The sequence below is a fragment of a genome, unplaced genomic scaffold, assembly GCF_019419815.1.
Source record: "Pyrus x bretschneideri cultivar Hongxiangsu unplaced genomic scaffold, Pyrus_bretschneideri_v1 Contig16, whole genome shotgun sequence".
In the NCBI taxonomy this organism is placed as follows: Eukaryota; Viridiplantae; Streptophyta; class Magnoliopsida; order Rosales; family Rosaceae; genus Pyrus; species Pyrus x bretschneideri.
Genome location: NW_025999457.1, coordinates 7550372 through 7566503, shown reverse-complemented (window position 1 = coordinate 7566503; position 16132 = coordinate 7550372). Strand labels below are relative to the sequence as shown.

General features: G+C 38.6%; 4 protein-coding genes across 7 annotated transcripts; 2 read left to right on the top strand and 2 right to left on the bottom strand.

Annotated features, from left to right (window-relative positions):
- The first annotated feature begins 1823 nt into the window (after window positions 1–1823).
- LOC103963144 (BTB/POZ domain-containing protein At1g63850) lies at window positions 1824–4766 on the top strand. Its single transcript, XM_009375922.2, has 2 exons — window positions 1824–3070; window positions 4230–4766. Exons 1-2 carry the CDS (start codon window positions 1901–1903, stop codon window positions 4506–4508), a joined length of 1449 nt encoding a protein of 482 aa, XP_009374197.2. The 5' UTR covers window positions 1824–1900; the 3' UTR covers window positions 4509–4766.
- A 150-nt stretch (window positions 4767–4916) lies between these two features.
- Window positions 4917–8084, bottom strand: LOC103963130 (uncharacterized protein At1g01500). Of its 3 annotated transcripts, none has more exons than XM_018651379.2 (3): window positions 7727–8080; window positions 6287–7075; window positions 4917–5277 (listed from the first exon to the last, which is right to left on the bottom strand). In XM_018651379.2, exons 2-3 carry the CDS (start codon window positions 6959–6961, stop codon window positions 5056–5058), a joined length of 897 nt encoding a protein of 298 aa, XP_018506895.1. In that variant the 5' UTR covers window positions 6962–7075; window positions 7727–8080; the 3' UTR covers window positions 4917–5055. The 3 variants fall into 3 exon arrangements, with proteins under 3 accessions (XP_018506895.1, XP_009374182.1, XP_048437083.1); XM_009375907.3 differs by having other exon boundaries at window positions 6287–7069; XM_048581126.1 differs by lacking the exon at window positions 4917–5277 and adding an exon at window positions 5298–5925 and having other exon boundaries at window positions 6287–7069; window positions 7727–8084.
- Window positions 8085–9146: 1062 nt separating this feature from the next.
- Window positions 9147–11828, bottom strand: LOC103963132 (protein NONRESPONDING TO OXYLIPINS 2, mitochondrial). 2 transcript variants are annotated; one of them, XM_009375909.3, is made up of 4 exons: window positions 11648–11828; window positions 11428–11546; window positions 10947–10991; window positions 9147–9622 (listed from the first exon to the last, which is right to left on the bottom strand). In XM_009375909.3, exons 1-3 carry the CDS (start codon window positions 11797–11799, stop codon window positions 10972–10974), a joined length of 291 nt encoding a protein of 96 aa, XP_009374184.1. In that variant the 5' UTR covers window positions 11800–11828; the 3' UTR covers window positions 9147–9622; window positions 10947–10971. The 2 variants fall into 2 exon arrangements, with proteins under 2 accessions (XP_009374184.1, XP_009374185.1); XM_009375910.3 differs by lacking the exon at window positions 10947–10991.
- Window positions 11829–12054: 226 nt separating this feature from the next.
- Window positions 12055–15692, top strand: LOC103963133 (NADH dehydrogenase [ubiquinone] iron-sulfur protein 8, mitochondrial). Its single transcript, XM_009375911.3, has 8 exons — window positions 12055–12223; window positions 13711–13789; window positions 13899–13952; window positions 14064–14155; window positions 14242–14355; window positions 14948–15015; window positions 15100–15211; window positions 15325–15692. Exons 1-8 carry the CDS (start codon window positions 12170–12172, stop codon window positions 15418–15420), a joined length of 669 nt encoding a protein of 222 aa, XP_009374186.2. The 5' UTR covers window positions 12055–12169; the 3' UTR covers window positions 15421–15692.
- The last annotated feature ends 440 nt before the right edge of the window (window positions 15693–16132 follow it).

Here is a 16132-nt window from a genome sequence, read left to right as displayed (position 1 = left end):
GGATGCTTAAAATATAGGGATCTTTTGATATAGGCGTCTCAGTTTTGAATTTTTTAGATCAAACATCCATGCCTTTTAGTGATTTGATTAAACTTGTTTTTGTCATAATTTTGGTGCTATATGCACATTATATTGTAAGAAATTTCCTATAATCTAGCTTTTTAATTACACTCTCATCCGTTAGAGATAATTGTAAAAAAAAAAAAAAAAATGGTTCGATTCAATTTATTTTCACAATAATGCTACAATTTAGCAATAATTATCTACGATTTAAGATATTTTCTTTCCAAAATAGTTTAAAATATTTTAAATCCCACAAAATTAAACATACCGAAATAAGTTTTTCTTTTAGTATGTTAAGATAAAATAGGATTAATAATAACATAAACGTACCAATACACAATGTGTACAAAATAAAATGTACCAAAATAAAAATAATGTACCAATATTAACTGTGAGAATCCATTTTTGGTTAGATTTCTGTGAAGTTTTAAGATCAAAAAATGAAGATCCTTTGCAAGCATCTAGGAACATCCGATAAAATTAGGGGTTTGGTGTGTGGAGATTGTTAGATGGGTTATCTTGTCAAAGCAAGGAATATCAAGGTGAGTGATTTATGTAATGTGTTGCAATTATACTTATTTTCAGATACCTCTATTTGAAGTCAAGCATGTTGGATTTGTGAAAATGCTTTCGGAATTATTAATATTGTGATATGTGGATATTTGGAATTGTTCATGGAGCATGAGAACTTTAGTGTTGCATTAATCCGAGATATAAATGTAAACTGCACACATGAGACATTAGGCAGAATAGCCAATAGGAATCACGTGGTGAGTTACTATTTATGAAGGATATAATGAACACATAAAGGGATGATGTGATATGGCACTATGTGCATAATGATTTGATATTATTATTGTATTTTCTGTAGTGACTAAAATGACATCGCTTGACTAACATATTACATATTCTACTCACTGAGCGACGTGGTTGTTGCTCACCCTCACCCTTTTATTTTTCAGATGAGTTATTTGACAAGCCAGGTGCTAAACGAGCTGAGTTTGGGTTAGACAAGGGATTTAAGAGTTTTCTTATTTTTGTGCACTCTGTAAGAATTTTGTAATAATTACTTGTATAAGAGAACCTTTGTTTTACGTTTATAGTTTTACTTTTACTTTTACTTTTACTCGCGCACCAGGTGTGGGGTCCCACCAACCCCGGGTTCGGGGCGTGACATTAATAATATGTATCAAAACAAATGTATCAAAATTACAAATAAACGTACCAATTAATGATTTTTGTAAATTCAAACGTACCAGCAGATAATACATAAGTAATTTATTGTACTTAATAATAATTCGTCAACAACTATACTTAAAAAAACAGCAAAAAAAAAAAAAAATAATTTCACAAAAAAAATTGAAAAAATTACAGGAGCTTTTATGTTGATCACCAACTAATTGAAAAAAAAAAAAAAAACCTGTGATCGAAAAAGCATATCTCGAATAAGAGAAAATATGGTTTAAGTGTATCATGCAGATAAAAAGATAAATTCAAAAATTATTTTAATTTAAAAAAATATAATAATGACATGTAATTTAGCTTGAGGTGGTTAATGGTCAAAAGACTTTAATCAAATTTTAAAAATGCATGCATGTTTAATCTAAATGATATAGAAAAATTGTAAGGAATTCTAATTTTTCCTAAAATATACTACAAAATCTCTCAAATTCTCTTTAATTCTTCAACTTTTCCGAATTCTAATTGAATAGATCTGGAATATTATAAATTTCTTTAAAATTTTAATTAAGTGTATCTGAATTTCTAAAAATTATAAACCTCTTTCATTTACTTCGTCCCAAAAAGCTCCCGATTCTCGGATCACCCAAATCCCAGTATGGTCACAGGTACCGGCTCGAAAAAGCGGCATCGCGCCGTACACCCCGCCAGCTCAGCCGCCGGCAGCAGTTCCAGCCGCCCTTGCGCCGCCGTCATCATCGGCTCCGTTGCCAAAAGACCCACCCATCCCGACCCAATCCCAAGCCCGACTCTGAAACCCGACCCCACCAACCCCTACTCCTTCGACGACCCTTCCTCCGCCGACGTCATTCTCCGCCTCTTCGTCGACCCCTCCGCGACGTCATTGTCTCTATCCCCCGCCACCACCCAGCCTCAGGATGACGTCGTTCTCCACCTCCACACCCACGCCCTCTTCCGCTGCAAGTACTTCGCCGCCCTCTTGTCCGACCGATGGCAGCACCCCGACTCCCAAGAGGACGCCGTTCGCAAGATCAACCTTCGTGTCCCACCGACTCCCGGCGCCATGGAGGCCCGCATTTCCCTCCTCCAACTCCTCTACACCCCAGACCTTGCCTCCGCCATAACCACTGTGTCGACGGCGCTCGACCTTCTCCCCGTGGCTTCGGAACTCATCTTCGATGATTGCGTTCGATTCTGCCTTCGATTCCTGGAGGCCGTCCCTTGGACCCAAGACGATGAAGCTCGAGTGCTCGCTCTAATCCCTCATCTGAGCGAAGACGAATCCAAAGACCTCATCGCTAGGGTTTCTGGAAGCCCCGATTCGAGCGAGGAGATGCTGTACGGTCTCATCCTCGCCGTGACCCACAACCCGAACATGGCGTACGTCAAGGCCTTCGTCGCGAAGCTGCTCCGGGATTTCGGGTCCAGAGACCTGGTCGAGCGGGTTCTGGATCGGGCGTTTCAGACCACCTTCAAGGTCGTCAAGGAGTCCATGGAGGAGTACATGAGTCCCGGAGTCCGTGGCGACCATGACGAGACCGAGGCCATCCAGAGGCTCAACCTCCACACCGCATTGACCCATGGGAAGCACCTGGTGTGGCTCGTGGAGAGGATGATCGAGCTCCGAGTGGCTGACTCGGCAGTCAAGGAGTGGAGCGAGCAGCCTGCTTTCACTGCCGATTTGCAGAGGGCTTTTCAGGACGATGCGTGGAGGAATATTGTGCCGGGCCTACCTAGCGTCTTGCTTCGCTGCACTTCAAGGCTTGCCAATGCCGTCGCTTCTGGAACCATTTTGGTTGCTGCTCAGGTATTATTCCCATGTCATCTTTCTTGCTAGAGTAGCTGAATATCATGTAATTCAAGTTCTTTGTTGGAATACAGAGGTCGTTCTGTTAGTTCTACGTTTGGCCATTGATTTGTTCATGTGGTGCATTGCTCGGTTAGACTCGTGGAAGCCGCAATTTTGATGTTGCTAAATTTTGATGGGACCTGTTCAACATAGGAACTTTTCTGTTTATGTTCTTGGGGTAGTTTTCAAATTAATGGTAAGTTGAACAACATTTGAGTTTGAGGACGGAAAGGGAGAAGAACGGTAGTTTTCAAATTGTGTTTTCACGGCAGGCGGGAGCTAATACACTTTGATGTTGGGTTTCTTCAAACATTTCAAAAGTGGGATTATTGAGTGAAATCTTAATGGGCTGTTTATATTTCTGCTGAACACCTCAACTGTGAATCTTATGGCATTGACAGAACCAGCAGACACTATAGTCTTTAAAGGGTTACGTTTTAGTATGTTTGGATTGAGGAAATAGAAAGGAAGAAGAAAGGTGTGGAGGGATACTTGAAATGTTTTCTTTTCCGTTTGTGTGGTCAAATGTAGAGAGGAATGGAGAAATTAGATCAGTCTTAAATCCTCAATGTTAGATCATTTTTGTCTTATAAATGAGATTTATGTGTTGTTCGATTTTAAATTTTTTGAAGATGCCCGCAGTTGAAGTCCGGAAGGCTTTCTCTCCATTATGTCCTAGTTCCTATCCGGCCTAAAAACAAAATTGAAAACACTCATTTGCTTTCTCTCATATTTATTCGCTTCTCTTCTAGTGTAAAATACATTGTAAGTTGCTTCTTACTAAGTGTGTATGGGCAAGAACTATGCTGTTCTGTTTTCGTGCGCGGCTGATTATATCCAAATGGAGCACCAGTTATGTTTTCCTTTGATTTTTGTTTTTTTTTTCCCAAATGCTTTACAGATAGGTGTTTCCAACTTTTTAACATCCTAACACGTGGATAATGCTGCTTGGTTAACAACACAATGTAACCGATCTTACTCTCATTCTTGTTTCTTTGGTGTCCAGGGGATTACAAATGTTTTTATTTTCCCTTTTCTGTTTCAAAACCCGTGGCCCAGACAGATGAACCTAACGGTCCTAACCTAAGGCTGATTGTTTATAATGTTTTTTTTTCAGGTTCGGAAGAAGCTTGTCAAAGATTGGCTTCCAGTTCTGATTGTTTGTAAAGATACCAATGCTTCCCCTCTGACATCTAGTAACAAACCACTGTACTTGGATCTGGAAGAGACATTCCTCAGAATAATCTCGACACTGCCCATGTCCGATTCACAGGAGTTGCTGCAGCAGTGCCTCAGCTTCTCTACCCGGAATGTGGACTGTCCTCACCTGGTCACTGCGTTCAACACCTGGTTCCGCCGTGCGACTCATTCCCCTCAACTTGAGAATCTTTGTTAAAATCGCGTGGCAAAGTCGCTTCACCCACAAGCTCAGAATCTTTTGTAAGAATCACTTGTGCATATTAGCTTGTCGTGGAGAGCCAAAGCTTGCACTAGGTATATATAACTTGCTTTTGATAGATTAACGATGATCAGAGTTCGAGTGGATGGAAAACTGGATCCTGAAAAAATATCTGATCTCGTAGGAAAATTTCTCATCTGTTAGGCTGATTATCACTTTCGTACAAATAATGTGTGAATGACATTTCGTGCTGCACTCGAAATTTGTTAGTTCGCTAACTTTGAACCGAATCTGGTTGTTATGAACCTACTGCATTCTGATGTGTATTCAGGGCCTGCTCTGTGTCACAATGTCATATACGCCGGAAATATGCACGCGAGATAAAACCTGGAAAGGCTGGACGGCTTGTAACAATATCGTGCTTCTTCATTACTTTTAGAAGGGTATTGGGATATGACAAGAAAACCACTGACATGGGATTGTCAGGGAGTTCAACACTGTGAGGCTAAAAATACAACCAGGAGAAATGAAATATGCAGTAGAATTACGGTAGCCGGCGTCTAAAGTTGCGGGTGGTGCCTTGGTAGGTTCGTACGAGCAACCCGACTCCTAGCCCTACTCCAACGCAGATGCTCAATCCGATCCCAACACCGACTCTCACACCGGCATTGAACCATGAAAGCTCACCGTCTTCACCTTCTAAGTAGGTCCCGGAGTACAAGTGGTTTTCTCCGTTGTCCGGTTTGTAGTCTGAGTACTCCGACTCCTGCCAAGTTCAAACAAAACGAAAATGAATAACCAACCAGATTGACAGCTAGAACTAAATAACCAGAGTACCTAGTAATTGAAGAGAAGAAAGGTTCTATAAAATGCTACTATCTCGTTAACAACAGTCTAAGAAAAGATTCAGACAGAATTAGACCGTCATCAAAAACCCTCAAGGCTCGTTTGGTGCCAACGATTGGATCGCACATTCAATGTATGCTGAATGAGAAAATAGATGCATTCTATTCTATGTATAACTAATCCATCTTTTACCTTCAACGCAGACAACATTTCTAAGTTGGAATCCATTTCTGACTTTAACATACGCTAAATCTGGTTAGTAATCCATTCCAGTTGAATCCTAGACACCAAAGGAGGCCTTAAAACGAGAGCACGTTACAAAGATCCTTAACAGAGACGGAATGAATTTCTTTTAGTAGAAACTAACCACCGTGCTGCACAGAAGGGTTTCAAAAAGAACCAATGAATTCAGTACTGCAGGTATGCACGATACGCAATATGACCTCGAAAGAGAGAATTTCAGTGTACTTTGAGGTACTAGATTAGCATTGTCTTATCACCTAACATAGTAGCCGTTCCCTTTGTTAGATTATTGATTGATCAGCAAATTTTGAGTTCGAAGAATCCGCTGACAGCAAAAAGCACAGGAATATCATACATCTCTAACATAAACAACTCGAGAATATATAAGATGATAAAATGAGTTTTGTTCTGTTGACCTTTAGCTTCACAGCATGAGCCTGTGCCACTACAACAATTCATTATCTAGCCGGCGGATCTAACACGCAACAATTTACATACTTTTTCGGTACTAATGCAATAAGAAAGTTTCACAGGTGAATCGCAGGATCACCAAGCAATAAGCAGAGTGGCATTGGCATCAGACATGGCCGTGGGTAAAGAAACACTATTATAACAGAGAGCAAGGCAACTCGAACTCAAACATGAAATACATAGAGCATGAAAAACACTCAGTCGAAAGTAGGTACCTGAAAAGCGAACCTAGGAGGATTGTTTTTCTGGTCTTCAGTTGCCTCATACTCTGGTATGGAATCCAGCAACCCTTTCCTCACATGCTTCTTCCAAAGACCGAGCTGTAAAGTCTTTGTTAAAATTATTGGAGTGCCCGAGAAGGACCCGGCAATGTATACCTCAATCGAAGGTGAAGCAGACTCTGGCCCCATAAATTGCCTTCCTTTAAAGAAGCCAGTGCCTGCAACTATATCTGATTCACAACTCATGCTCCATCTCTGACCATGATGATCTGTTTCCGCAACGAAACCATTACTATTACACAGTTCTAGAACGCCAGATAAGACCACAACATCTTTGTCAAAAACCTCAAACTTCACCCTTCCAGTCATCCTTATACTGTCAGTGCTCACAAATGTCGCTTCTTCGGACTTCTTATCTAACCTATCCCTTCGAAGAAGGGTTGTCGCCCCATCTGAATAGATGCTAGTTCTAACACCATTGACTTCAAGAAGGGTATCAGGATCCAATGGAATGTGATTTACTGTGAGGAACTCCGGAGCGGAATCATCAATCTCACATTTGCTAATTCTGATATAAAAGACTCTTACATCAAGCCAGGGCAGTGAGACCTTGGATTGTCTCACAACCACGTGGCCATTTGATGCCTCATACAAATTTCCCATGATCATCAACGTTTCAATTTTCCACAGCCAAATCCTCCTTCCACCTCACTGCCTCAGTTGAGCAGATGAATGAAGATAGCCCATGTAGATGTAAACCCTCTGAGCATAAAGAACCTGCATCTATATCAACAAAATCAAATAGCGAAAAGGCCGAGAAAGGTATAACGAAATCAAAGTAAAGCAATATATGCAACATGGAAACAACAGAAACCTGACTGACAAGTGAAAAGAGAAATTTACTCGAAACGAAAAGAGTTTCTGTTAGTGAGAGAAGAGAAGAGCAAAACCAGTGACATAGAAGAACCCAATTCCCAAGAACAAAACCATTTTCCAGAAGGATATAGAGGAAGCAAAAAAAACAAGTTTTTGTTCCGCAAAAACTCACCATAAAAGCTATTTTTTTTCTGCAAGAAATCATCAAAACAAAGAGAATGATTTTTTTATAGTAACAGAAGCACAGAACCAACCTATAAGCAAGTTTTTCTGTAAGAACTCAACTGAGGAACAAAAAGCTATTGATCACAGAGCAAGAGGAGCAGGAAGAAGAAAACAAACCAAAGCAAAAACAAAAGGATAAGATGGGCAAAAAAATTGCAAAAAAAATTAAAATAAATTAAAAAAATAAAACCAGAAGTCCTAAAATATTGGAGAAAATTGAGAAATTCGAGAAATTCTTTGGGTCTCAGGTTAGTCAAAAATCACATCGAAATCAAAACGAGATTCATACAAAGAGATCCAGACAAAGCCAAAGGATTTAACTTTGAAACTTACAAGCAGTAGCAGCAGAGAAATAAAGCTAGAAGCTTGCTACAAGTGGAAGATTTATTCCCTTCCTTCTACTTCAAAAAAAAAGAGAAAAAAAATTGTTGAACGGAAATTAAGGCCAACCCAAGTTGTCAAATTTGAGAAAGAACAATGGGTTTCTCTTAATTTTAGTTTTGGTTTTGTAAATTGGGGATTTGGGATTGAGAAGATCAGTGTTTGTTTATCAGAAGTGGGGTCGGTACGTATTTGATATTTCCTCAGATGATGAGATCTTATCCTGGGAGAAAAGAGGGAGAGAGAAAGCATGCACGCTGGTTCACAAGTGCTACCGTAATGAAAAGGACGTCCAAAACTATTTTTTGATTTGTGAATCTGTTAGAGGATCTTGTTATATCCAAATGATGAAAAAATACAACCATACGTTACTTGGATTTCCTCATCTTTGTCTTGGAAGCTTTAAGTGGCTTCAATCCATTCAATTAAATCGGCGCTTGTTTAGTACAAAAACGTATTAAACATTTATCTCGCCCTATATATTCATATTCGACGTCTAACAAACAAGGCTACTAGACATACTATAGTATTGCACCAATACAAATAACTCTCATCTAATAAAAACATGACTCGTCAATACAAGAAGCTCTCCTCTATGAGAGTGGTGTTACACAATACATTTCTTTGATATAAATGCAAGTTTTATCGTACGAATGAGCTATCGAATTCTGACCATCTCACAATGAAAATAGTATTTTCATGTATTATACAATTTTTTGCGCACTCATTTCCTGCAAAGCTACACTAGTTACATTGCCTATCGTAGGAAAATGTTTACTTGTCAAACTTATAAACCGACGAAGAACATTTTCCCAAGTACAGAGAGTGAATTTATGCATTAAGGTTGGTGGATAGTGATCAAACCATTCTTTTCAAACATTTGGCTCGAATCTAATCAATGGTCAAAAATTGCCCACTTGCTAATTGTACATCTATCTTGTCAAATTACAAACCCACCCATCGCCATGGACTACGATTTCGTGATAAGTATTGCCTTTACCTGTGGGCTCCAACCATATTTCTCGTGGCCAGCCTTCCATGACATGTTGCTTGGCTCATATATTTCATTCTTTTTTCCCAAAAAAGGGAAAAAGAAAAATTTCTTTAGGTGACACGATGAACATAATATTCAGTCATTTACTCTTTGATTTGATATCAAAGGTGACAAATAAATAAATGTGTCTTTAATGTTTTAGCCACAATCCTTGATATCAAATCCAGCCGTAAGTACTTTTAAATTTTTTACCAGGAGAACGAGGCTCCCTTTTCTCGTTCTTATTTTGTGCTCGATTGAAGCGGATTGAATACTCACATTATATCACACTACTCTATGCTGTGCACTTGATCACTTAATTGAGAAACATAAATTATGTGCAGAACAATAAGGAAGATCACCAATATTGTAAAAAATAGGTCTATAAATGACATGCCACTCCGTTTTGTTACCAGCAATTATATCAACACAATTTCTCTATGAGCAATAGATGCGGTGATGTAATATATATGCTCGAAGGCCACTCTTTCCGCCTTAACGGCACTTAATGAAAATAACTCTGCCGTCACACTTCCAATGACCAAATAGAAGGCCCTCAACCCAAATAATTAATAAGCTCATGCATCACATGTATCATTCCTATTGTTCTAGGTTGATAGTCCATTGATTCTTCAGGCCAAGCATCACAATCAGTGTATACCACAGTGTAAGCAAAAACAAAATTGGTCACTGATATCGTTTATCAAATAGAAACTTATATGCCATTGGAGGAGAGCAGTACAGTACAACTTGAACGAACCGGGATGAGGTTGCCTGGTTAAATTTGGGTCATACTCAGCTTCGGTCGAGAAGCCCTGTCCAAGAATAATTTATAATTAGCCGAGCTTGAACTCATTTAACAGAAATCATGCTATTGCTATTTACCAAATAAGCACAGTTAAAAGATCACACAATTGAAGTATCAAAAGTTTGAGTAGTTTGGGTGGAGGTGCTTTAACCCCGTCGTTTGGTTTTCTTGGAGAGTATTTGAACATAAACTTCACATGTGATCATACTATGCAGTAATGGCAGAAAGAATAGGGTAATTAAGCAATTTGCATCATTCAAAACAGACAGCACAATAAGATATTCTCGTCCAACCATCATCGGTGGGGACATTTTGTACTTATAAATAACTGGCAACAACCAAAGAGTACAAGAGCCACTAATGTGGCTAGAACTTAGAACCACCTCAAAGAAAACCGATTTCCTAGACATCAGGGTGATCCCTAAGGGACTATCTCAATTCTCTCTATTAGTCATTGGTCACTTTGGAACCCACGAAGAGCTATTTGTTTGTAAACTCCTGATTTTAACTATCCCTATGTCCTAAATTGAAGGTTAGGCAAATCCCAAATTTAGCGTCATTCAAACTAACCGAAATCACTTACTGACACAAGCTGTCTGATTGAACAAAAAACACAGAAAATGTCCTTGGCCGTCTACCTTAGAAAGGTATTGAAGTAAGTATCAATGTGCACACTAGCATGTAAACATTCAAGACAGTGAAACTATTTTTCAGGAACATCTAGGGTCTTACACTATGCAATTGCCAGAAAGCAATGGGAAAAGTAAAAGAACAAAGGATGGAGGAACCAATATGAAAGCCAAAGGTAAGTGGATATAGGTAATAAGCAATAGAATGAACACAAACAACGCTGTCACCTAAAATAGGCTAAAATTTCTCCATCCCTATCAACTTACAACCAGCCTTACATAGTTATTTATGTATTATTTTCTTTTTGACAACCATATATAGTGTATTATATTGCTCAAAATATCAATTATCAAATAACTCAAGCCTTAAACAATACTCTAGTTGTTTCAAATTCACATTACAAAATACACACAATAAGCACCCATGAAAAAAATATTTAGTTGCCAAAAAAAAAAAAGAAAAATCAATGCATGCATGTGGATCATTTATACCACAATAAGAAACTGCAATTCCATGCATTACTTATTTTGAAAACAAAAGAGCAGAATAAGAACGATTCTCAAAGGTACCGCTGAACAATCTAACGGAAGTTTAACAGCAGAAACTAAATAGCTGAACCAAATGAGCTGGCATAAGCTATGCAATACGGTGTCCAAAATGTCAAGACATGACTCGGAAGGGAAACCCTATGCACCGATTACCTCTTTTACAAGCCAGTGGGCCTTGTCACAACGGTGATGCAAGACCTATACCACGATGTAGAAAAAATGAGTCAGAAATAGGCACCCAATGCAGAAAGAAGCGGTAATCAGTGCGCCACTAGAGAAGAAACGACTGGCTTAGGAGCTGCTTGTTAATGACCAGAATGAATTAATCACATTTATCCACTAGAAACTTCAAATTATTATCCAAATTTGACACCGATCGAGTTTTGATTCTCGAAATGAATGACAGAAAAGACGGATAATGGAGAAAAGGGACAACTTTGTTGAGATTTAGCTCTTCATTTTGTCCACTCAACCATTCAAAAAGCCAACAAATCCCAATTTATTTCACACAATAAAGAACTAGAAAACACTCCCTATACCTCGTTACCGATATAGCTATATACGTGCAACTAACAAAACAATTCAACAAGAAAAAAATTCAGTGAAAAGTAGAAAAATTGGGTAAGTGGGTTACCAAGAGAAAGGGAGCTCCAGCAGGTGGAATCGACGGCAATGTTGGATGTAAGCCGAGCAGAAGCAATGGCGCTGTGAAGCGGCATCATTGACTCCATGCATCCCAATACCGAAACGAATCTAACCACAATAACAATAACAGATATTTGTTAAAACTGGGTTTCAGAAGTCATAGTAATTGTGAAAATTGAATGTGTGGGTGGGATTTGAGAAGACTGTACCTTGTAGCGCAAGGAATTGTTCTGGTGGCGGAAGCAAACGGGGACGCCATGGCTGCGGGGTTTAAGGAGTTAAGGGAGGTTTGGGTGAGGGCTCTTGAGCGAGCTATGGACCTTGAGCCCGCCATTAGAGCTGATCTGCAGAAGGAAGCCATTTCTTGTTCGGAGGATAAGGAGTTTGAACGAATCCGCAGGTCGAGGAAGCAGAGAGAGGCAGCCGAGAGCTTCAACCCTACTCGTTTCTCAAGGCACCATTTTCTTGATTTGGGCCCTTCATCTAATTTGGGTATTTGGCCCAATGGGCCGGGTCAAGTTATTTTCTGCCCTCGCCTCATTGGACTACATTGAGTGGTCGGGTCGCAGAGCACAGTGCTCATTCCCTTGCAAAACGCACCGTTTGGTACCATAACCCGGACATCAAATTCCCATTTCCATCTGATCGGCACTGGCCTGCTCCTTCCCAACGTCCCCAAATCGAACCCCAGTCGCGTCGAAGAAGACCCATCGACTCAGCCGTCACCGGCAATGGCTGCGATCCTAGCTCGGAAATCTCTCCAGGCTCTCCGCACCAGACAGCTCGTGAGTTTATCCTCTGCCCTAACTCCCCTTTTCTTATACTCCGTTTGGTTTCCGAGAAAATTAGCCAAGAGAAATAAAAATCCAACGCTCCAATCTTGATATTCGTTTTTGGGCACATATCTAAGTTAAATTTCTCAACTATTTTACTCCTTCCAAATTTCTTGGATCAGGAGCTTTGTGCCGTTAATCGATTTGTTTGAGCAAAACTGAGCTGGTTTTGTTCTTAAAGTATATCGATTGTAAAATCTTTTTTTTATTTTTATTGTATTGATAGTTGTAAAGTTTGAACTCTAAATAGCTAAGTTTTAATACCGAATAGTTATAAAGAGGGTTGGAAGCGAATTTCGTTGAGAATTGATGTAGTTTTGGAACAATTATTGCTCTCTGAATGCTATATGTGTTGTGAGCTTTAGATTGGTGTTGTTAACCTCATTGTTTTCATATCGGAAGAGGATTTAGAGTGGTGTATTGACCTTATTTTTTCACATGGAGGTGTATAATTACGGGTAATGGAATGCATAAAAAATGGAAGAATTGAGTATGCCTTGCAATGTCATTTGCTCTGAGAATTAGGGGGATTGTGGGGCAAATGAAAGGAGATAGGGGAATTCTGGGTTATTGAGATTTAGAGTGTGTTTGCTTCTCAGAATGGGGTTTTGGGAATTTATTCCATGAGATGGGCGTCAGAAAGTATTTGGAAATGTTGATTAGGACATAGACTGAATTTTACCGTTCAGAAGCCAATACTTAAGGTAATCATTTTGATTTTTTGAATGTCAAAAGCAGAGAATGGGTTTAGAAAACCCAGCTCTTCCTTGGGTTAACAAAACTTCCATTTTATGGGTTTTGGATATCTACAAAACTTAGAATAACCTCATTCCTCAGCATCAGTTCTTCAAATCAAACCCACTGATGGTTTTTTCGGAGTTCTTTGGCATTGGAACTACACACAAATTCCTGAGCATCAGTTCTGCAAATCAATTATATTTGATTAAACAAACTAGTTATATTTCCTAGTTTTGTTTGAGTTGATGGTGGTTTTCTGTTTGCTGTGTTTTGTTGGGCAAGCTTGGTCTTCGTGACCACCCTCCTTGTTTCTCTTTTTTGTTTCTTTAACATATTCATATCCTTTTCACAAGAAAAAAGAACTTGATTTCTGCTTCTTCCAATAAATGAATTAACTATCATACTTTGTCACCATCAGTATCTTTGATGTGCCAATTGTTTAGCATACACTTCGACACAGTTTCTTATCTTAGGTTCTCTCCTTCAATTAGTTCATCTATATTCTGTTTCTCAACTTTCAAATGAAATCTATTAAGTCTAAACTAAGTTTTTTCCATTTTTCATCTATTAAATTTCATTTCAGCATAATTATTGGGAGAGCTTTATTAGAACCCTTGGGTTTATATATACCTGTATCATATTCTTTTTTAGCTATTGGATGTTACAAGATTTATCCGGTCTATTGTTTGGTTTGTGTTTAGGCTGTACCAGGGCAAGCATTGCAGGGTTCTTCCTACTATGGACTGCGATCCACTTCACAACACTTCTCCACTATAAAAGGTTCATATTCTGCGGTTCATGTGGTGTTCAATATCATGCTGTATTAGGTGATTTACCATGTTGTGATTTTATTTTTAGAATTTGTACTTATTTCTTATGCCAATTTCAGAGGATGAGGAAAGAGAGCAACTCGCAAAGGAGATCTCCAAGGATTGGAGTTCTGGTAATCTACCGTCCTCTCAAGAGAAAAATACCATTATGTTTGTTCTTAATCTGGTGTTACATTATGTTTCTGCTGTCTGAAATAATAGCCTCATTTTGCTAATTACTGCAGTTTTTGATCGAAGCATAAACACATTATTCCTCACTGAAATGGTTCGAGGTCTGATGCTTACGCTCAAGTACTTTTTTGAGAAAAAAGTTACTGTAAGTATCATTGAACACACATTGCCAAGTTTGTTTTTCATTTTTTTTTCCTGGTGAATTATGACACCTATCTTTTATTTTTGCAGATCAACTATCCTTTTGAGAAGGGCCCTTTGAGCCCTCGTTTTCGTGGTGAACATGCCCTAAGGCGATATCCTACGGGAGAAGAGCGTTGCATTGCTTGCAAGCTTTGTGAAGCTGTAAGAGTTGAAACCTTTCTTTTGGTATTCTAGATTTTCGCATATGAATTTAAGACAACTTATAAATTTAGGATTTGACAACGAAAACTCTTGCCTGCTAAAACTGTTTAGAAAATTCAAGATTTTTATTTTTTATTTTATTTTGTTTTTGTATATCTGGCATCAGTGTACATGTTTCTGTGTTGGTGTTTATTTTGTGGATATTTGTTCCATGAGCTGCTTTTGGCATTGTGCGCAATACCTAGAGCTTAGAGGCCAGACAATGCTGCCTACTGGCCACATTCGGAAAACTATATTGAGTCTGTTGCTTTCTTTGGCAGCTGTGCCTCATTTATGCCCTACTTGCTTTTCATATTAGTATATACTTTTTATGTGTGCATGTAAGATATCAAATCATTATGTTTTCATACTTGTATCTCTATACATTGTGTGCTTTCTGCACTTTCTGCTTCGGATATGATTCAATCTCATGTAGAATTTGAAGAATCATTTCACTGTGCAAATTGTTAACAGGCTACGTTCATGTCCTATGTTATAATGTTTGAGCAGCTGAATATTCATTTTAACTTACAAAGCAGTTGTTTTTTCTCAGATCTGTCCTGCACAAGCAATTACAATTGAAGCTGAGGAACGAGAAGATGGTAGCCGTAGGACAACTAGGTGAAGAATCATTCTCCTTTTTGCCCCTCCCCGCACCGTTCCTTTCCGTCTCAATCTTCTCCTCACATTTATCTAGTCTTTCAGGTACGACATTGATATGACAAAGTGCATCTACTGTGGATTCTGTCAAGAGGCATGTCCTGTTGATGCCATTGTCGAAGGGCCAAACTTCGAATTCTCAACAGAGACTCATGAGGTTAAGGAGCATCCTTTCTATTTACTCATTGCAACTAATTCTATGTTTTCATTTCTATTTTTGTCACTTTGGACAACAACTGATCCAAGCATTTCTTTCTGCCTTTGTTGCAGGAGCTTCTTTACGACAAGGAAAAGCTGCTGGAGAATGGAGACCGTTGGGAGACCGAGATTGCTGAGAACCTCAGATCCGAAAGTCTTTACCGCTGATTTTGCACCCATGGTTTCTTTCCTAGTCACCATACTCCCTTTTTCTTGACTTTTTGAGTATGGGGAAAAATAATAAGATCCGTCAATGGATCTTAAAGAGTTTGTATTGTTTGTTTCATGATAACCTAATCTTTGCCGTCGAGTCATTGTAAGTAATGATTCCAAATGCGATGTAGTTTTTTCTTTAAGATATTTAAACACATTCAGCATGCTCGAACACGAATTCTTTTGAGAGACAAAATGTTGTCCAGATCAGATAAGCATTTTCATTATGCTGCTGTCTCTCTAGCTCTTTCAAATGAATCACTAATTATCACTGTTCTAAAAAATGCCCTAGGCACTATATGCATTGGAACCGAGGTGATTTTGTGTAAAACGGCTGGAAAAATCGGGGTGGCTCTAGGTGGTGCTAGATGGTTGGGAGGTGTTTTTTTTTTATTTTTTTATTTTTGTTGTTGTGAAATTTGTTTAAAGTCTGAGTTCTAATTATACCTTGAAATTTTGTTAATTTTATATAATAGGTGTGTTGTGTATCAACTTAAATTTCGGGATGCTAAAAATAAGTATCTTACATCAATAAATTTCCTTATTTTCCTCCTATTTTCCATTTTATGTTGTTTCAAATTATGAACTTGTTGGATACTCTTTTGGCATTTTATCATTTTTTTAATTAACTTATCCATGAATTTCATACAAGTATAATTTTTTGTAA